This window comes from Dysidea avara, chromosome 11, assembly GCF_963678975.1.
Source record: "Dysidea avara chromosome 11, odDysAvar1.4, whole genome shotgun sequence".
Lineage (NCBI taxonomy): Eukaryota > Metazoa > Porifera > Demospongiae > Dictyoceratida > Dysideidae > Dysidea > Dysidea avara.
This window is the reverse complement of record NC_089282.1, coordinates 12,949,994-12,972,241: the sequence shown is the minus strand read 5'-3', so window position 1 is coordinate 12,972,241 and position 22,248 is coordinate 12,949,994. Positions and strand designations below refer to the sequence as shown.

The following is a 22,248-nucleotide window of genomic DNA, read 5'->3' as shown; positions in this document are numbered from 1 at the left end:
GAAGCATAGCACTGGTATTCAGAAATTAATTGTAAGCATTGTCAGAGAGAAGCCCATTAATATGACCAGTGGTTGTTAGTCTTTTAGGGTGGTCAATTCCAACTGTAGTGAACCCATATACTCATCAGGTCAAGATGATGGAGATGCTTTTAATGACAAACTAACCTCATCTTCCAGGTACTTAATGGTATAGTTATTTCCAGACAATATAACTGCAGTACAGTCCAGTAATGTGTAATTGTACAATTCAATGCATGTTTAGTTGACAAAATAACTTATACATATGACTGTGCGTAAATATTATTCCCCACATTTTAACAGATGTAGCCAACTAATGTTGTGATACAACATTTCACCAATCTCAAGCCATTATTGCAATTGATTGTCAGCTCCACATGCATCAATTCAGCCAGAGGTGGATCCAGGGTTTGGAAAGTGAGGGACACCAACCATTGGCAGTAGTAGGCTTGGTTGTATGTGCATATGGTGGGTTGTACCCCCAGAAGATATAGGCATTTTAGTAAATTTGATAAAGCAGTACAGCTGTAGTTTCAAATATATCTAAACTAGATTATGATTTCTGAGTGAATGCATGGTCCTCAACATGAGTTGTAGGAATCAGTGACATGTACTATGCAGTGGTGATTTCCATACAGTGAGTAGTTTATGATTCTCCAACAGACAGTGCATGCATGGCCATAATGATACCAGGGCTTTCAGCTACCATCATCACTAGCTATATGTGAGGGGGGCATAGGAAAAGGGACCTATACTGCTATAGAGACTTTTCAACTTTTGAGTAAAAGTTAATAAATTTCCGTTTATTATTTGGTAATTATAGTAAATTACATACATTGGGAAATCGCACTTGTATTTAAATTCTTCATAACTATGTGAAATAATTGAGTATTGACTTGAAATTTGAAATATGTATAGCTGGTGAGCTGTAGAATTCTTTGATTAGCATAACTCAAATTCCATGTTAACCACTATAGGCCCTATGCCCCCTCACATATATATAGGCATTGGGCTAATTGATTGAACTCCAGTTCCCAGGACTATAAGGCATGCAGCTAATATGGTTCTAGTACTGCAAGTGAATATGGAGTCTCTCCTGATGGTAGACTAGGAACAAGGATGTACAGTGAAACCTCTATAATCCAACGCTCATTGGGATCAAAAAGTGTGTCGGATTAGCGAGGATGTTGGATTATTGAGGTAGTATTACATGCAAAGTCTTTTTTGGTATAATGTCAGACTATTGAGGTATTCTGGATTGCAGAGGTGTCAGATTAGAGAGGTTTTAGTGTATCAAAATACTATTACGTGCATGGTAAATTTTCTATCTCTGTTTATTTGGAATCAGTATTGGTGACTTCATTTTTCTTGTTACTAACAGCCCATGCTGTTAATATATGTACCAAGTCTCAAACACATTTATCAGCAGTTGTCTTGGAAAAGATAAACTAAAAACTTCACTATATAGCTATTCCACCATTTCAGATCAGCAGACCACTCCAATGTATTTACATTTCCTAACAACTGTTCAAACATCTTGGAGACCTGCTTCAGTTTCCAGTATGAATGCACATGGTAAAATTAATTTCTACTCCACCAGTGTACTATAGATGCCAGTAGTACAGTTTTCTGTCACAACATGTTTCTAGTCACAACATGTTTGAAACTGAGTCCATGTCCTAGCTTAACTGCTGTACTCATGTGACATGTACTAATATTGAAAAATTCACTGCTGAAACTTTCCATCTTCTTTTTATCAGTATAAAACCATGGATGATGATGATGAAGATGAAGCGGAGATAACTAACTCAACATGTGAAAGAGCTCTTGATGGTTAATCTCATTGCTAGGTACTCATTGCCAGTGGTAGACCTAAAGCATTATACCAAATTGCAGCCTTGTTTATACTATTGTATAGCTTGCTATATATATGTATATGCCCAAGCAGCTTTGTTGTTAGGATTTGAAACTTTTTCAGGGCGTAAAATAAATTTTCTAACCTATTGTTTGACTAACAAGAAATCACTGTAGGATATTGGCAATATGCATTACGTACATATATAGCTAGTTAAACAATCAAAAACTTGGGAATCAAGTAGTTAGCTACATTCTGTTGCATTGGTTGGCGGAATCATGTTATAGGGCAGGCATACAGCTACATGTGGATGTAGCTGTGATCTAGAACTTCCCAACCAACACATGCTAACCGGTTGGGAAGTTCTAGATCAATATACTATAAGTGTAATAGAACAGTCAGGCATTCATAAATACTCAAATTGAACAGTCTCCATGTTGTAGTCCAAGTGATAGCTGTGCAAGTAATACCTGATCAGGATTATAGAAGCATTTAAACTCTTTTTTATCTCAGTTCAACAGCAAAGCAACTTATCTGGTATTTATAGCTTCCACCAGCATTTGGATGAATGTTCACTAGTACCTCTCATTATTACCCTACATGATTGTCCACTCCATGCAGAAATGCAGACTATACTGCATGTCACATTTTATGCCATCCACATACAATTGTATAGCTATAACATGGCCCTGATGAAGCATAATAATAAACAGGATACCTACAATAGCCAAAGCTACATTATTACAGTATACATTAACATAGTACATATTATTTCATATCCACACAACATGCAGCCATGCACAACATTTCATGCAGTATGGCTTCTAAAGATATAGTTAATATTCAGTGTTGATGGCTTAGCTAGTCTATATTCTTAATCTATATTCACAGACTTCCAATATATATATATATATATAAGGCATTCTTGACTGCTCTATTAGAGAGTATTTTAATGGTGACTGTCCTATTCATTGAATGGCAGTTTGTGAATTAGTACTATAATATAGTGAAGCTATATTCTGTGGTTTTAATGTGTTCCTAAAATCTGTTCTGTATAACTGAATGCACCTGCCCCCCTGGAGGACCAATTGCCTAAAGTTTATGTTACATCATCATTATTCACAGTGACGCAATTATAATGATGTAATTTATACATATGCCTCTTTCACATGTAGGTACAAGCAGGTCTGGGGGCTGGCAAGGGTATGGTAGGGGGAGTTTGAAACAAAAGATGAAACGATTGATAGCAACTAAAACATTTTGCCAGGTGAATAAGGCTAGGAAAGAAATAGCTATAGCTTCTCATGGGAACGTATAGGTGGCATGCAGTGTGTCAAGTCTGTTGCTGCAAGCACACAGTCCAGATATCACCCCATGTTGAAAGACCATGTCAAGATCAAATGAGGGAATGGAGCGGTAATTAAGAGAATTGACTTTGCATCCTATGGCACCCCCAGTGGATTGTGTGGTAACTATGTTGTATCTGATGAATGCCATCACCCTGCTTCATTAGTGGCTTATGTCGAAGATATGTGCATTGGTAGGAAAGAGTGTTCCATGCCACTGTGGATGGAGAAGTGGGGGGATCCATGTCCTGAGAAGGAAGTGAAACGACTGCAAGTTCAGGCTCAATGTGATGACGCTGAAAACATTTATCACTCATTGAAGATTGATACTGTCATTCCTGTGAACAGTCAAGTTAACTTACATGTCCCTACTCATGACCATAAAGCCGGTCAAATATGGGAAAGAAATCATTAATCTGGGAAGACAACAAGGAAGTTGATGTAATTCATATTGCAAATGTGAATGATGATAATATCAAGCTTCAGTTTGGGTCAGGCTCCTACTTTTTTGTGGTGAAAGAGAAACAAATTCAGTAGAGTAGCTATACTACTGGTATTTTACTGTTAACTGTTTGTATTTTGACTTGAAAGCTAGTCTGTTTAGTACATAATATTCTATAGGCTTTAGATGTTAATATATGAATGTCTGCATGAACTAAAGGATTAGCGTTGGGCCAATAATTATAACGTAATTCCTCTTTGAGGGTTAAGCAAACAGCTGCATACAGTGAATATTAATTTTCAAGTCAGCAAATAAAATGTCAACAATAGTGCATAACGACAGCTATAGCTACTAGTTGAGTGCTAAAAGCATGTAGTGGATCAGACATTCAATGTATAAAATCTTGGAACCTCTTTTGTTTGCACTCCCTGCTTTAGACTTTAGTTGCAGGTGAAGTAGTTTCAAATGAGGAAGCACCTGATCAGTGATAAGTGAACAACACATAGCTATGTTACAGTTTAATTGTTTTCCTCAAAATCAGTTTATCAGTCAAAGAAATCTTTATTGCAAACATTAATGATGGCAAATCACTCATTTTACTTCTCTATTTTTACAACAAAACTACTTCAAACTGCTATATGTACCCCTGCATTTTCATATGCAATAGGCAATAGGCATGCACCTCTAAAATAACTACTGTCTTGTTTTGATGTTTTAAACCTACTTCTAAAGGCTTCAGCTACACCTAAAAGATAGCTAACTTAAAGATTCAAAAAGCGAAACATTTGCTGGAGAGAAATCATTAATTTTGTTATGAAATGTAATTTCTTATAATTTTATGGTGGCTATACTGAAGTTGCAATTAGACCATATGCATGTTCCAGAGTAGACCCCCTCCTTTTTGTAAAAGTCTGGGCCTGCTCTTACTTACCTTTCCTAGCTGCCTTTAGTTAGTTTAGTATAATTTTTGTACATGTTCTGCATCACTAATCAATTCATCATAATGCTGCTTTATGATGTGTTTAGCTGATTAACTACTTCAAGGGAATATTATCGCTAACAAAGACCCATAGATAACCAACTAGTACACACCCACAATACAAATTTCACATAATGTATATGATTGGCTATAATACTTGTATAGCTAGTTGATTTGCCAGTGTTGAGTTTAGTAGATTTTTTTACAGAAATCTTAGTGATCATGCTGTTAAATCAGATTTGTATACCTTGCATGTTGTCTTGGGATTTTTGCCACAGAAAGTTAACATACATTTTTACATAGTTTTTGCTTGTGCTGTAACACACAATAAAAAGTTTTAATGATGCAGACACAATTCCTCTGCTAATTATGCATGCTTTTTTCCTTTTCTTTTTCGGTTTCCCACAATTGCAGAAAGCAACGCCAAAGTAAATAAGCATTCTTGTCTCTTTGGAGTATACTTTTGAAAGTTCTTTGGCTTTTTGATGTTTGACTGTTCCTCTGAAACTTTTGCATTTCAAATAAGGGAAACATATTATGTATTCTTGCCATGGCTTGAGATCTTGTTGTATTTTATTGCATCAGTACAACATAAAACATGCACTTCCACTTTAAATTTTCCACCTCATTCTCATGCTCATGTGCAAGACTGCATACTCTTTTCTCCAAAAGTACTCTTTTGTTTTCTTTAATGTTTTAATTTAAATTTCCCCTCAACCCCAACTATGCAATTAGAGTCAGCCATGACTTTATTTTGTAACTCACCTGATAAATCAAATTCTTCTATCAACTTAATTCTTAATGTATTTATCTATAATTATATCTCTATACTAATGGCCTCACTGCATCTATCCTAGCATGCATGCACCAAGTAGTTGGTGTGAGATACCTGAGCTATCTGGTAACACTGCTTGACTAGCTGGTTTAGTTTCAATACGTTTCTAAAATATCTGGAATGTGCCCAACATGTCGGAAAGGAGCATCTAAGAAGAGGACTGGTACTGAAAAACTGTAAAATTTTGAATATTTCCAATAAAGAATTTTACTTCTATACTTGCATGGACTCCACATAATACATAACATATTAAAGGTTTGCATGTCATTGTAAACTCTGGACATATTTGAAGCATTATCATATTCCTGCTGTCTATAGTTTTGCACACCAATATTGTTCTTCTACATACTTCACATATCAACTCCGTTATATCTTTACCTTTCTTTTATTTCACAATCTACAAATGTTAAAAAGCACTATAACATAATTCTCATATTATTTTCATCATTTCTATGTTAACACAAATGTAATTTGTCCTGTAAATGAAACATCAGGTGTTCCATCAACAATATGCTGTAATGAAGTGTACTTCTAGTAAACTACAGCATATAGTTTCCTGCTGATAACTCCAGGACAGATAGTGTGCCTAAATGTGACTCTTTTGGTCTTGGTGGCATTTTACTTGCTTAAGATGCATATCTAGAGTTATTTCGTGCTTACTTAGCAGCTATAATGTGCCTAAGAAAAGACCATTCAGTAGGGTCTCTTATTGTATTTATACTCAAACCTCTTAAGATTTCACTCAGACAAAAATGAAATTACATCTAAAATGCATCTTACGTTTCTTACCATTTAGATATTTCTGTTTGTGTTTGTTTTTGAAGAGCAGAATCTATTCTTGCTTTTTTTCATGTAATGTAATGATTGCCTCAAGGTATTTCAAGCACAATGATGTGATAAATAGCTTGTATTTAGTTGGTGACTATAAACTTTGTCATAAAGCTTTTTTCCCGTTGTCTTTGATTCCAGCATCTGACCTAGTGGACATTGTCAAGCAAGGTAGTGGCAAAAAAGAATTGCAATTCTTGGTTGTCACTATACCTTGGAATAAACAGCAAGGAAAGTAGTACAAACCTTGGGCAGTTTGGCTCCATGCAAGCCAATACTCTCTCTATTTGGCATCCGTCTATTACTTACAGGTAAAGGGCATCTGGAGGAGTCACATGGAAATGGTCTTGGATTTGAGGGGTGACCATCTAAGACAATTTTAATCCTTTGACAAGTTGAAGATTTATCCATGCTGCAGGATCTGTATACAGCATAATTTGTTGAGAGCAGTAGTGGTCCTATTGTCATCCGATCCTAAAATGACTTCTTGTAAGACATGTACATCCACCCAGATCTTTTAATCTGCTAGCTCCTTGTCAATACAATGCCGTGAAGAGCTGACAGAACCTCTCAAACTTTGGAGCCTCCTCTATAGCATGGGAGCTCAGGGCATGCTAATCTACCTGGACAATATAGTGAATCATATAATTATAATTATGCTTATAAGATTATAGCACGCATGCATGGTGATTTAGCTATATAATTGTACACTATTATTGTGATGCACTTGTAGCTATGTGTACATAGAACAATTAAGTGAATGCATGTTTTGTGTGTGAATTGTTATTGGTTTATATATCATTATAAAATTTACAGTTAGACGTAAACAAAGATGATGTAACATCTGTAATGACATCAAAGAATCCGAATAATGTAAATGATGCCACTCCTTCTATTCCTCCAACTTCAAAGCTTCCACCATTGAACAGCCTTCTATCGGAAAACGTTTTCTTCAAATCAGCTATGGCACCAGGTGTGAGACAATATTTCTGTACTACAGTATGAAATGTTAAAAGTTCAGGAGAGTTCACTATTAGAGCAGCCATTCCTTCATAGCTCACTGAATTTGCAGCCAAAATTACATGGACCAATTTACCGTGAGATGATACTGCATTCATAAATGTGTCTGGAAAATCTATATAAGGTAATACTATGCATAACTGCTGTAAATTAAATGTAGTCAATTCCAATGGGAATGACACAGGAACAAGAGGAAAAGTGGGTATAAAACAAAAACATCTGATTTCCTTGCAGTTGGTAAGGACATCCTGTATTGCAGTTGATGCACGAGAGATTCGAAACAATTTGCAGTATGCAAGAGATGGGAATTTAGATAGCAAAAGTATGTGATGATTATCAAGTTTAGCACAATTGGGACAGCGAACTGGCGGATTGATTTTTATATCCAACCTTGACCCCAAACATAATGCCTGTAAATGTGAAAATTTCTGGTACAATTTCACAAGATTCTGCCTGTAAGCATCATCATCTTCAACAGGCATAAAGTTACATGGCTCTAATGCTAGGTGGGTCAACTTCATATCACTCAATATCTCCCATAACTGTATATGATTCTCCACTTCTGTCACTTGTATTCCACACAAGTTGATTCCTTGTAGATTATTACAGCAACTAGCAATAGCACGTAAACCTTTTAAACTTTTCAAGCAATTTTTTCCCTTAGACAAATTCAGTCTCTTGAGATTAGGGCAGATTATAGATAGTAGTTCAAGGTGAGCAGAACTAAGTAAATCACAATGGGTAAGGTCAAAATCAGTCACAAAGTTAACACTGCTAATTTTACAATTTATATGATCACAGTGATCCAAGTAGAATGATGCCTTAAGTGTTACTGTATTTTGAACAATACGATCAGTAAGACATATAACTGATGAGTTACTACATGCAGTTTGTAATTCATCCAATTTCACCAATCCAAACTTGTTAGCTACTTGGCCGAATTTGAACTGAAACTCAGGTAGAGCAGGGAATAAATCCAAAGGAGTTTTCAATCTTTTATAAACTCGAACATGAACTATGTGGCCAACAGGCAAAGTAACAGTCCAGTTTGGCCAAACTGTGCTCAGTTCATTTGCAGCAAACCAATCAAGACCAGCTCCAACAACATTTATGTTCTGTGGCATAAATTTTAAATCCCTACCAGTCAACAGATATAAGAACAAATTTAGCGATATTTTGAACTTGCGAAAATTTCCAATAGATATTGTCTTACGCCATCTAATTGTCAATTCTTCAAGTTGATTACTTATGACCAATAATCTCATTAAGCCAAAACTCCACTCAACATCCAACTTTTGCAATCGTTGCATGTGTTGAATAACTTTTCCAACCTGTACACGGTCTAACTCGGTTTTTGGTAAACTAAGCTCTACCACGTTGTGACAATATCGTATCAAAGTCTGTAAAGGAGGCACGTGATCAGGGAATGACAGCGTTTTAATGGATCTTCCACATGTACTCAGAAAGGTACTTACATAACGTTCTTCGCGACTGTCGTAGTAAGACCACACAAGCTCCCTCCATAGTGATGGCACTTCTGCTACACTTCGTATCCTCTTTGAGACGTACAGCAAGTTGATCTTGTCACGAACGGCAAGCAAGAAACTAAATATATAAACCAGCAATTCTGTAGGGAAAGCAACCAAATAATTCCTTTTGTCAAAAGCATCCTCCATAGTAGCCAAGTACCTCGCCAAGTGCGTGCGTTGCTAGTTACTAAACTGAATCCTACGTCAGAACGGCGTGCGCCGGTATAAAAAGTAAAACAATTAGCAGCCATATAGCTTGCGTTTAGAACGAAGCTATAATTTTGCTGAGTGAAGAGTAGCTACGTATTTCAGTCATACCTTTACCAAGAGGTCACAACGATACCTCCAATAGGGTGCTTATTGAAACCACCCTACAGCACTCTTTGTAGTTCCTTATATAGCGTCCTCACCGCCCTGCCAGGCTGGCGGCAGAACTGTCTGACCAACTAACACATTAAAAGCAAAGAGTTCATAATAAGAGAGAGTATGGGATACATTCATCAAATGCATTGCTACCAGTAGAGTAGCTATCAACACATCACTTTGTTTCTTATCAGCTAGGCTTCGCCATATTCAACAACAGATCTCTCTTACCACTGTAGAGTTGTATTTAACAGTTCTACCACAAGAAATGGACTGCCATCCCAGCTTGCATCCCAGAAGGCTTTCAGGAATCTGATCGAGCAATGCCTTGAGATATAAATAATGCAAAGACTGTCCTCTGCTACTGGGCCTGGCTCCAGTTGTGGAGGAAGATGCTTAAATTTGTGTGTGTGTGTGTGTGTGTGTGTGTGTGTGTGTGTGTGTGTGTGTGTGTGTGTGTGTGTGTGTGTGTGTGTGTGTGTGTGTGTGTGTGTGTGTGTGTGTGTGTGTGTGTGTGTGTGTGTGTGTGTGTGTGTGTGTGTGTGTGTGTGTGTGTGTGTGTGTGTGTGTGTGTGTGTGTGTGTGTGTGTGTGTGTGTGTGTGTGTGTGTGTGTGTGTGTGTGTGTGTGTGTGTGTGTGTGTGTGTGTGTGTGTGTGTGTGTGTGTGTGTGTGTGTGTGTGTGTGTGTGTGTGTGTGTGTGTGTGTGTGTGTGTGTGTGTGTGTGTGTGTGTGTGTGTGTGTGTGTGTGTGTGTGTGTGTGTGTGTGTGTGTGTGTGTGTGTGTGTGTGTGTGTGTGTGTGTGTGTGTGTGTGTGTGTGTGTGTGTGTGTGTGTGTGTGTGTGTGTGTGTGTGTGTGTGTGTGTGTGTGTGTGTGTGTGTGTGTGTGTGTGTGTGTGTGTGTGTGTGTGTGTGTGTGTGTGTGTGTGTGTGTGTGTGTGTGTGTGTGTGTGTGTGTGTGTGTGTGTGTGTGTTGTGTGGCTATCTCTTTACTCTTATCGATTATAAACACCCCTGGGTACCTGGTTTAGTGGAGGGAACTGAGATGGTTCAAGATCATGTAATCTTCCGTTTGTTCTTATGCAATTAACAACCAACCGTATGCATTATTCTAAACAACTGGGTAGCTGAGTCAACTATATTTCACACACATAAAGGGAAAGGCATGTGATATGATGTTACAGGAGCACTTAAATTGGTAAGCACTTCTGCAGAAAATAGGGTGTGGTCTCACAAGACTAAGATATTTAAAAAATTTTTTTTGCGGTTGTAAACATTTATAACATTCATAAGTACAATAACAATAACACAATGAGTTACTTAAAGCCTGGCTTCACTAACTGCCAGTGAAAAAAATATCACCAGTAGCTAGCTGTGGCTTGCTAGACAAAGAGTGTGCACCCCTCATGCACATGATCAAGGATCTTAAAAGTGAAAAACTTAAAGTGCAGGGAAGCCAACGGATTGTTTGGTTGTAAGTCTGATGCATCTTGTCTGATAGTAAAGAAGCCAATTGTTTATAAAAAGTCGTAGCAATGGGTCCCATACCACCAGCAACAGAAAAAACTAAAGGTGTGAAAGTACCATGTTCAACATTTCGAATACGTTCTTCATATGCTCTTTTCTTCTCATTCTCATTCTGTAGCAGCTAGACAATAAAGTGGCTCTTAACCAAAGGATTGAATACCCTATAACATCCATAAATGCTTGCTCATGACTAGTATTCCAAAAACCTCTGGCAGATATAACCAATTGAGCTTAACCATCAGTGTTGGAAGTGCGATGTGACAATTTTTCACCAGTAAGGGGTTGAAGAGGTGGCTCTATCTGTACATTTGAACAAACTTGAGACAGTAGGTCAGCAGTAACATTTCGAAGCTCATTATGTCTAATAGTGGAGAAACCACCAAAGGAATAGCTTAGAGAATGTTAAGACTAAGAGATGGCATCATAACTTCACAATATATGTACAGGCTATACCGAATTACAGTAGGATACTCTAGTCCATGTATGTAGTAATAATTGGGTAAAGAAATTCAATATAAATATTCATGACTATTGTTTCTTGTTTTGTAGCCTTTTAAAAATCATTGCTGGCCAATGCTGGATAATCAATCATAATGTATGCATGTGCGTGTGTCATGTGTATGGTCAGGGGCACCAGAGGGTTTCTGAGGTTTCCAGAAACCGATCAGGTTCAGCCAGAGCAGTCAATCACTCTAATAAAGCAGTCCCAGTATTCAGAGCAGCAGTGTAGCAAGCTATGATTTTTGTGCACTTTATCAGTGGTATTAATATATAGTTAGGCCATACCTATTGGATTTTATGTTGAACAGGCCCGACCGACTGTCTTTTTCATGATCTGAAATGATAATGATAATCACGTGATATATGATCACATGTGCCAAGATGGTCAATCTTAGTCCCGCGTAGCCAGACCGCTTTTTTTCTTTTGTGTGAGCGTCTACTTTTCCCACCCCCATAAAAAAGAAAAGTAGTGGTCTGGCTACGTGAGATTAGTGTGTGTGAGTGAAAATCAACTATTCTGACCCTCGGCTGCAGGAACTAGGTATGCAGCTGCGTCTTGGAAATGTTGCTATGCAATTCCAAGACACCGACTACTCTATCCTGTCAGATGCTCAGAAGCAGCTATCTGACCTCGCATCTGCCCGTTCCTTATACCTTAAAGCCAAACATTAACTTGTGAATCATACAGACCTGGAAAGAGTCAATGTGAGGATCATCTGCAGACTCTCACTGTTCAATCTAAGTTTGGAAACTCAGCTGAATTAGAGAGCTCTTGTAGGACTTGGAATAGGCTTTTGACAGGTCTTCATCCTGGACAATTATCATTCCTTCTTTGGGCTGCCTCTTACACTTTGCCCACTGCTGTCAACCTGCAGTGCTGGTCCATTCAAAATGATCCAAAGTGCTTATTGTGTAATTCCACCAGCCCTACTGCTGCCCATGTTTTAAATGGTTGTCCTATTGCTTTAAGCCAACAACGATACACTTACCGTCACAATCAGGTGCTTCATAGTCAGGCTACAAATTTCATCAATAGCTCATTGAAATTTTTGCAAATTTTCCATTTGTTCAAATGTATGCAGATCTACAGAACTTCCGGGCTACCGAAGCACCTCAAGCAACAGTTCCAATATCGATACTAACAACACCCTACCGACCAGACATTGTTATATTCAATTCTCAAGTTTCATCAATAGCTTTGTTAGAATTAACATGCCCTCTGGACTCTGTGCACCATATACAATCAGCTCGTTCCCGGAAACAGTCCAAAGTAGAATATCTACAATTGCTTGCAGAGTTTGATCGTTTAAAAATACCAAGTTACTATGAGACAATTGAAATTACAGTGCTTGGTCACTACCAGCCAGCCTCTGTGAACAATCTGTTGAATTTAATTAATTTTTCTTGCCCTGGCACAACTACCTCCAAGTCGCTTGTCAGGAAGATGCTGGATGCTGCTGCCTGTAAAACTATTTCTTCCTCTCAGTGAATTTTCTTAGCAAGAACATGCAAAGAGTGGTTGGATTCAGCCAACCTTACTTAATTGACTGTATTTTCTAGTTAGATTATTTTTGTAAGTACACCTTCCTTGCCATGCCCATCCAAGTTCATTTTGTGGTCCTGTTTGGTCGCATGCGTCCAAGGATTTACCTGCCTTTATTTATTTATTTTTGTTTTTGTACTTTCTGCATCATTTAATAATGATGGTTCCTTCTCACTCCTCTGGGGATTGAACTCTTAAAGGCTGAGCTTTAATGGTGAAGATATTCCAAACGAAGTGGTTTCTTAGTACTCAAGAGGTTTGTTTCATATTGTACAGTAATACATTTAACACCCTATATGATTCATACAAGGATTTTTGTAGTTGTGGCTCTTTTGTATGGTGAATTTTACTTCAATTTTCTCAAATCGACCTACCTACTTGAGGTTTTGTCCGTGCAACATAAAATTCAATAAGTATGGCCTTAGTGCAGGAGGGCAGTTATTCTCAGTGGGCAGTTATTCTCAGTGGGCAGTTACCTTTTTTTTCCCACCAAAGATCTAGCTATGCTCTTGATCAGAAGCTGGTCACCAAAAATCCTGGAGCCGCCTAGCCCGCCTATGATGGTTGTATCTTGCATGTTGTGTTTGTTTCCTTACAATGCTTCCCCATACTGGCAACTAAGTAATATTGTTCTTTACTGTACTCCTTGCAGGTGTTGGAAGTTAGCCATCCATAGGCTGGTTTTGTTGTGGTCTTGCATGGCCAGACCTACCCTTTGTGCGGCTTTGGCCACGCAAGACTAGTTTTGTTAGTGATTTGCACTATGAGTATTCTTCTTGTACAGCAAAGTCAGTAGTCTTCATTTTCATTTTTGTTTTTATCTGCTTTTCCAGTTAGGCACTGGAGGGCGAACACTGGAGGCAAAGCCTGTATGAGGTGTTTAGTTACCATAAGCCTGGCAAGGAACCTAAGCAACAATCATTGACTAAAGTGAAATGGGACAAATAATGGCTAGAAGGGGTTTTGAAATAAGTCACTATACTATTGTGGAGGAGGTAGCTAACTGATAACCAATATAATAATGAGTGTGTGTATGTATCATATTTTCATTGAAAAGATGGCTTTGGTTACATAAACTTAATTATTAGTTTCTCATCCCCCACCTGCATCACCATTTTTCTTACTTCATGAAGGATATTTTGCACCACTGGTGGCTTAGTACAGCCATCCAGCAACTTTTAAAGTTGTCACTTTGCTCTGAGTTATTTTAGCTAGCTAATTTAGCTATCTAAAACAGTAATGATAAAATAAAAATCTGCCCTCTCACACTGGTATTTTGAGTGTAGGAGGATGAGAAACTAATAAGTAAGTTAATGTGGCCTTATATGGGGTTTGAAGCATACCCATGTTAATATAATATCTATACTCATGTAGCCATACATATCTCCAGTGGTTTAAGTCATACAACCACTTCATGCACATCTCTGATTTGATGGATATGCACAGGACATGTAAGATTTGAGGTGTTTAAGATTTGTTATATATGAAACAAGACTCAATCTTTAGCTTTTATTATCACTGAGTATTGATGAAGAGATATGCATACAACGGGGTACAGAAAGTTTAGGTACTACACTATCGTTTGTATCTATATCCTTGAACAGTCAAACAATCATCAGTTCTTGCTTTAGAAATGGAGCAGTGATGCTGAATCAACTTCTGCTGTGAAGGTGTTTATCACTCTACTGGTATATAATCTATTACATACCATGTAGTAGCTTTGTTCATGCTGAACTGATACCAGAGAAGAAAGTGGTTTTTTTTGCTTAAGTAAAGTAACATTTCAGCCATCTAGGTAACTAGTCAGGACAGTTAAAGGTGAAAAGTAAACTTGTATACAATTTGACTCATCACAAGTTTGATAAAAGCTGTATAAAACTGTGTTCTTTTAAAGGAATGCGTGATGAAGCTTTGATGGGTCATAAAGTAATGTCAGACTAATATTTTTAAGTATCACTACAAATGAGTCTGAGATCTTGTGTAAATCAATTTTTGAGGTATCAGTTCCAACATGAACATGCTACTATTGTAGCTATTGTAGAACAATTAGCATTAGCTGTTGTAGACACTGTGTGAGTATAAAAGGGTCATTATTATACATAGGAAAGTTGACTATTAAAGAACAGAACCTCTTGTTGATACTAAAATGTATAACTATCTATACATGCAAGTAACTACTGTTATGTACTTCAGTAATTCTTTGTGTATTTACACCAAATGTTGAGTAGCTACAGTATGTCATGCCACTATACGATTCAATACTTGTATAAATTTTAAGCCAAATACTGGGCATGTATGTAGCACTACTGATTACTCAACTGCTTAATACAGCCTAAGATACAATTCTAGCTTTAACTTATCTTAGCAATTTCTTTAAATTGAGGATTCTGTATATAGGAAAAGCCCTCATAATAAGAGCATATACTTTATTTCCAGCTAGTAGATCTAGTTCCATCTCTACCGTGGGCCGGTGCCACAGATTTTGCACATTTCTATATTACATGCATAATACATCTTAATGCTATTCTGCGTTTTTGTCAATAGCTATTGTCTGCATGATTATGTAGCTTCTTGCACAATCTTCAAAGAGCTATGTCATGTAATATCGTCATCTTTTAGTTCAGTTATTGTTCAGCATTAAATAGCAAAGATATTCAAAACCTATAATATGTACTAAATAGACTAGCTTTCAAGTCAAAATGCAAACATTTAACAGTAAAATACCAGTAGTATAACTACTCTACTAAATTTGTTTCTCTTTGACCACAAAGCTGTAGGAACCTGACCCAAATTGAAGTTTGATATTATTATCATTCACATTTGCAACACGAATTACATCAACTTCCTTGCTGTCTTCTGACCCATCCCAGATTAGTGAATTTCTTTCCCATATTTGAATGGCTTTATGGTCATGAGTAGGGACATGCAAGTTAGCTTGACTGTTCACAGGAATGACAGCATCAATCTTCAATGAGTGATAATTGTGTTCTGTATCATCACATTGAGCCTGAATTTGCAGCCATTTTACTTCCTTCTCGGGACATGGATCCCCCCACTTCTCCATCCACAGTGGTATGGAACATTCTTTCCTGCCAATGCACATATCTTCAACATAAGCTACTGATGCAGGGTGATGACATTCATCAGATGCAACATAGTTACCACACGATCCACTGGGGGTGCCATAAGAAGCAAAGTCAATTCTCTTAATTACCGCTCCATTTCCACATGTGATCTTGGCATGGTCTCTCAACATGGGGTGACGTCTGGACTCTGTGCTTGCAGCAACCGACTTAATACACTGCATGCCTCCTATACGTTCCCACGAGAAGCTGACTTTCTTTGGCCACTCTTGACTAACACTGGCGTAACTGAGATCAAGTACTCTGGCAGGATACAAGTCAATATTATTGTAAGCATATGATCCTGAGGGCATAGTGAGTCCAACAAGTTCAGTCCTTAACCAGCCACTGATGCTAGAAAACATGTGATGATTTCGTGAATTCATACCAGGACCTGATTCCCAGGCGTTCCATAACTCCCATACTGTAGTGGCTGGTTCATACTTGTTAGTGATCATGTATCCCCAGCTGGGGTAGTCTACTTGCTCGGCAATTCTCATTGCAATATCAGTTTTGTTAATACTGGAAAGTACAGGGAAGAGAAATTTTGTTCCAATTATTCCAGATGCAACGTGGTACTTGTTATTCTCTAATACGCTTTGCCAGTTAGTGATAAAGTCATTGGAAATATTACTAGGCACAACACCTAGAGCCATAGGTAATGTGTAAGTTATTTCTGTACCATCTACATATTTGGATCCCTTCATAAATGCAGTATTAAATAAGCCACTAAGATTATTGAAGTATTGCTTAAGAGTACTGGTAGAATTAACATCATTTATACCTTCTGCCACTTCTAGAATCAGTTTAATGTCCATTAGGAGGCTAAACGATGATGTGAAGGGAATTGCAATCTTTTTCTGTGGAGGAGGAGGTACCCAGTCACCATACCTGCCAAAATAATCCACAAGCCCATTCTTGGAAATCTTGGAAACCATGAAGTGAAAATACTCTAGCAAATGTGGTAAGTACTTCTTAGCGGTATCTAAATCTCCATAATATTTATACAAGGTCCAGACAATGTGAGGAAACGCTGAGCTCCAGGCAGGATCACCAGGACGACCGCCATATCTGAAATATGGTACTACATCTGGTACAGTGCCGTCCTGCATCTCATCATCCATTAGTTGGACATAGTGTGCATGAAATGCTGAAGTGTCAAAGTTCAGAGCCATAGAATCAGCTGATAGTCCAGCGTCACCCATCCAACCAAGTCTCTCATCTCTCTGGTCACAATCTGTTGGAACACTCATCATGTTGGATAACTGGCCTCTAACTATAATGTCTTGAATGGCATTGAGAATGTCACTCGATGTGTTAAATGCACCATTTAGCTTAACAGCACTGTGGATTTGTTTGCGGACTATGTTACCTGAGTTCAGTTCACTTGGATATCCCTTTACTTGTGCATACCGGAAACCATGATAAGTAAATGCTGGTTGATAGTAAGTATTCTCTGGTGTTTTAGTGCTGCTGGATGAGATGTACATGTCTGTTGCCTTAGCTGACCGTAGGTTGGCGTAATATAGTGAACCATTTTGAGGCCCGTATGGTTCATGTAATGGAACTTCTGCGTGTCTTAATTCCACAACAGTATTTGGAGCTAAATCAGATACTTTCAGAACACACACCCCAGCAGTGTTGGTACCAAAGTCAACCACTTGAGTGTTTTGGTCTGAGTACACTTTAATTGGTTCATGTACTTCAACTTCAATTATGTCTGGTACAGGAAATAGAGACATGTTACCAGTTGGAGACATCGCTTTGTCTGCTTTCATCCAGCTTGATGCATCAAACTGTGGAGCATTCCAACCTGGTTGTATCAAAGAAGCATTAAATGTCTCTCCATTGTATACAGAATCACTGACAATTGGGGATGGAGCTACTAGCCATGAGTCATCGCTTACAATGAAATGATCAGTTCCACTTACATCAGTGATCTGGAGTACACATCGTAGTAACAGCTTGTCTTCCTTTACTTTTGGGAAATCTTTATTGGCAAAAGCTGAAGAATCATGCCACCCACTTCCCAGGATCACACCGATGACATTGTTCATGTTACTCTTCAAGAGATGATGGACAGAATATGCTACATAAGGGACTCGGACTTCATACTGAGACCAGCCAGGTGTTAATGATATGGTTTCAGTAGCATTGGCAGTTCTTGATCTTACATCATGTCCATTGATTGATAACTGATACCATCCCAGACCTGATATGTAAAGTGTGGCAGTTTTAATAGCTTGTGAGAAGGAAAACTCTTTCCTTAGATATGGAGCATTCGGCACAGAATGAGCAGTTATCCACATTGCATTATCCCACTCATCTTTAATGAGACCCATGATGAAGCAGCCTGTTTCCTCACTCTCTGCCCACTCATCATTATGGTCCCACCATGTGACTTTGAAGTAGTAGGTCTTTCCTGATTGTAATGGTTTCCCATTGTACCTTACGACGTACTGCAGGCTACCATCCAGTATTCCAGAGTCCCATACCAGCTCAGTAAACTCTGTATTACTAGACAGCCCAACACGAACTTTTGTTTGGTATACATTCCTTCCGCTATGTTCCAGATGCCATGAAAACTTCGGGTTTGGGTTGTCAGTAGCTACGAGCCATTCTCCTTCAGCTGGATTCTGTTTACCCGCTGCTAGTTCATCAACTTTTAGACATGATGGTGGCAAAGGATTCGCAATACAGAGTACAACGTAAAGCGAAAGTATTAAAATTAACTGCATCGTTAGAGTAGCTCGAGGAGTAGCTCCACCCTATACAATGAATCATGTGACTCGCATGTGACAAACCATACCTTCAGTATACGATTTCTCCGTGAATTCCCGGGGTGCTAAACAATATCGTCTGAGCTCCTACGAAGACTAAATTCACTGTCTAGCTGCAGACTAGAGTGTATTAAATGAAAGCGAATGAAAGTAAGAAAATCAGCACCCTTTTATATCACCATGGATCCGTAGCCTATCTATGGATCCATTCAAGCGTAGTGCCTGTTTAGTACGCATGCATGCGTTTAGTTTTACGTGAGTTTACACACTGCGGTTTTCCAAGTTCTTGCAATGCAAAGCGTCATGCGCTAATATTGTGTCAGTATGCGCAGTTCTTTAACTACTTTTTTTTTTTTTTTTTTAAACTACACCTGTAATGTTCTGAGACTGCCGATTTGTATGCGTAGGCATGCTTGAAGTCCTGTGAGGCAGAAGTCGTCACTGAAAATCCATTGTTGACCAATCGCGTACGTACATGCTTGTATAGCACATGACGCTTTGCATTGCAAGAACTGGATTGTTATACATCTTTAAACGAGCATACAAATGAATACAATAACAAATGAAGCCATAATATTACATACTGAAAACTACAACATACTACTACTTATTACCTAACTATATACTTATTACTACCTATACGTACTTAACTTAACCAATGTCAAAGTCAGGAAATTCGTCCTCAGCAGTAAGCGAATACTGGCGGAGTATCATTTTTGCATTGTACCTCCACAAAGTCACAGACAGTTGCTGGAGAAGTTGGCGCCTAGCAAACTTTCGTGGTAAACCGTTTCTAACAGTTGTTCTGTCAGCTATGGATCCTAAAATTGATAGGGCATATGGTGACCAAACACCAAAGGTCTCACAAACAAGAGGGATAAAATCTCCTCCATTATCATTTACAATGTCCTGGTATTGGTTGTCCTTAGCTATTGCAAGAACTTGGAAAACCGCAGTACTAGGTTTTGCGGACTTCTTGCTGCACAGGTTTTTTGCGCATGCGTAGTAGGTTAGAATTTTTTTAAAAATTCCCGCCTACCACCCCCAGTAGGTTAGAAATGGCTTCTCAAAAATCTGCTAGTAACAGCGGCCTCCCAGTCACCGTACAAGTCTTATCAACGTCTCATTCGTCGCAAAGTCCGGTTGCATCTGACAAGGTAACCTATTACGTGTTTTGTAGTTAAAGTACTTAAGGTAGCTAGTTTTGTAGTTAAAGCGCGTCTGACTCTCCTCCTGCCACCATTCCCCCTGCTGTACTAGTGTGTTCTCACCGACCTGACATTGTTATATATAATGCAGAAATGAAATCTGTTGTACTTCTGGAACTTACCTGCCCATTTAATTCTCGTGCTGACCTTTCTGCTGCACGAGAACGTAAGCAGGAGAAGCCAGAATATCTGCAAATTATTGCTGAGCTTGCATGACCGCTTGGGTTTTGTTAGTCATTACCACACAGTTGAAATTGGTTGCCTTGGCCATTACCTTACAGAGACAGTAACATCTATGAAAAGAGTTTCAAATCTGAGTTTTTCCAAGACGAAAGCATTGCTTGATAGAGCAGCTGCTGTGGCTATAACTTCCTCTCAGAGAATCTTTTATGCACGTAGTAATCCAACCTGGACACTTTAAGTTAAGTTTTGTAGTTAATTATTTTTGTATGTATCCTTGCCATGCCTACGCGGATCTTATCTTTGTAGTCGCATGTGTCCGAGGCTCTGTATGTAATTTTGTCATTTCATCATTATTCTGATGGTTTCAAAAAAAAAAAAAAAAAAAAAGCTACTTAGTTTGGTAGTTAAGCTAGTTAGAATTTTGTATTTAATATTACTTAATCAATTTTAAAAAAAAAAAACCTATTATACGTGTGAAATTATGAGTCGTATTGGGTTTTATACCGCCAGGAGCCTTATTTCGTCTATAAAGTTAAGATTTTTAACCCAAAGAGAAAAGGAGATGCTTTAGTGCGTCAGTTACACAGCATTCCGGCATTCTAAGTTTGCCACAGTCAATCATTTGCGGGTAAAGTTAATTGAAGAACTTGACTGAGGAGCAAGTACTAGGCTCATTGAAATTTGGAGTGGGTTACTTTGATGGCAGGCACCAAATGTCTCTGGTTAGTGTAGAAGATTTGAAAGCTATGTATTCCAAGCACAGGTTGGGAGGGGAAGTGTTGTTGTGGTGCAAAGGTCGGTGCAAAGACCAAAAACGTGATGCAGAGTTGGGTGGCTTGCTGAAGCGTCAAGAAAAGGAAGAATTGGAGAAAGCTTTCAAAGATTTGAAAGACAAACATGCAGACTAATACTCACTACCACAGCTAAGATTGTGGTCGAGAATGGTTAGTGCAGGTTTGCACAGCAATACGGAAAGTCCACCTGACATCCCTGCCTTCCGTAGTAGTACTAAAAGGCCAAGGAAAGAATCGCTTGGAGATACTATTACTGGTGCTGCTATTACGTTTGCAAAAGCACTAAAATAATCGGGTGCTTCACCACAAGCTCCAACAGTGTCTCGTGTGGAAACCTCGATGTCTGCAGCAACTGGAATATCACCAGGAAAGACAGTAGAGCTAAGAATGAAGAACCTGGAGCAATTAAGATATTTACAGAATTTGTTAGAGGATGGAATACTAACTGAGAAAGAATATGTGGAACAAAAAACCAACATATTGTCATCACTACACAAGCTATAGCTATAGTATAGCAACTTAAAACCTTTACTGTGTGTTACCATTAAGTTTTTCTTTGTTATTCATAAACTGTTCTTAACTTGTAACTAACACTATTGTATTCATTGACAAAACCACAACTAGAAATATATTCCACTTTCAGCTATCCAGCCCTGGCAATCTGCAGGTATGATAGTAGCAAAGGATTCTAATAAAGCAATCTCCATGTCAGCCACTTCTTCCATTCCATCCATTTTCAGAGATGTCTTCACTTTTGAAAATGCCATTTCTATTGGCATAAGATCTGGTGAGTAAGGTGGCAAGAAGTGGACAATTGCTCCAACCTCTTCAATCATCTTTACAACTTCACTGATGTGGTGAATGGAGCAATTATCCATTGTCACATGGATTACTGCCATCAAATGGCATCAATTGAGATAACAGACACTCTTCAATAAAACTGTAAAATGTTCCACCATTACTCCATCTACTACTCGGAAAATCTAAAATATCATTTACAGACATGAAAGCTAGTGCAGATAGCTAGTCAATACCCTCGACACAACAATTGGTGATTTACAAGTGGCCTTCTGCATATACTGTAACCATATTTTCTGATAAGATTTCTTTGATCTGCTCCAGTCTCATCTAAAAAAATTAGCATTTCTGGGTTGTAAATTGAAACTTCTTCCATAAAACATTGCCTCAAAAATTCACTTAGCTGCAATGCACATATTTTCAGTTTTTGCTTTGTAAATCCATTCTGTTGTAAAAGTCTGCAACATCAATTTGAATCAGCAGTGTGTGCAATAGCTCTTCTTGTATCTCACGGAAAGTCAATGGCGGATCCAGGATGGGGCATTTGGGGCAAATGCCCCCCCCCTCCACCTTGTGGAG

General features: G+C 38.3%; 1 protein-coding gene across 1 annotated transcript; it reads right to left on the bottom strand.

The window, feature by feature from the left end:
• Positions 1-15,319: 15,319 nt before the first annotated feature.
• Positions 15,320-18,685, bottom strand: LOC136239004 (alpha-L-rhamnosidase-like). The gene has a single exon (XM_066029737.1). It carries the CDS (start codon positions 18,642-18,644, stop codon positions 15,528-15,530), a length of 3,117 nt encoding a protein of 1,038 aa, XP_065885809.1. The 5' UTR covers positions 18,645-18,685; the 3' UTR covers positions 15,320-15,527.
• Between the last annotated feature and the right edge of the window lie 3,563 nt (positions 18,686-22,248).

Bases quoted from the DNA above. Each gene is read 5' to 3' on its own strand.
- LOC136239004 (XM_066029737.1), bottom strand. From the start codon at position 18,644: ATGCAGTTAATTTTAATACTTTCGCTTTACGTTGTACTCTGTATTGCG.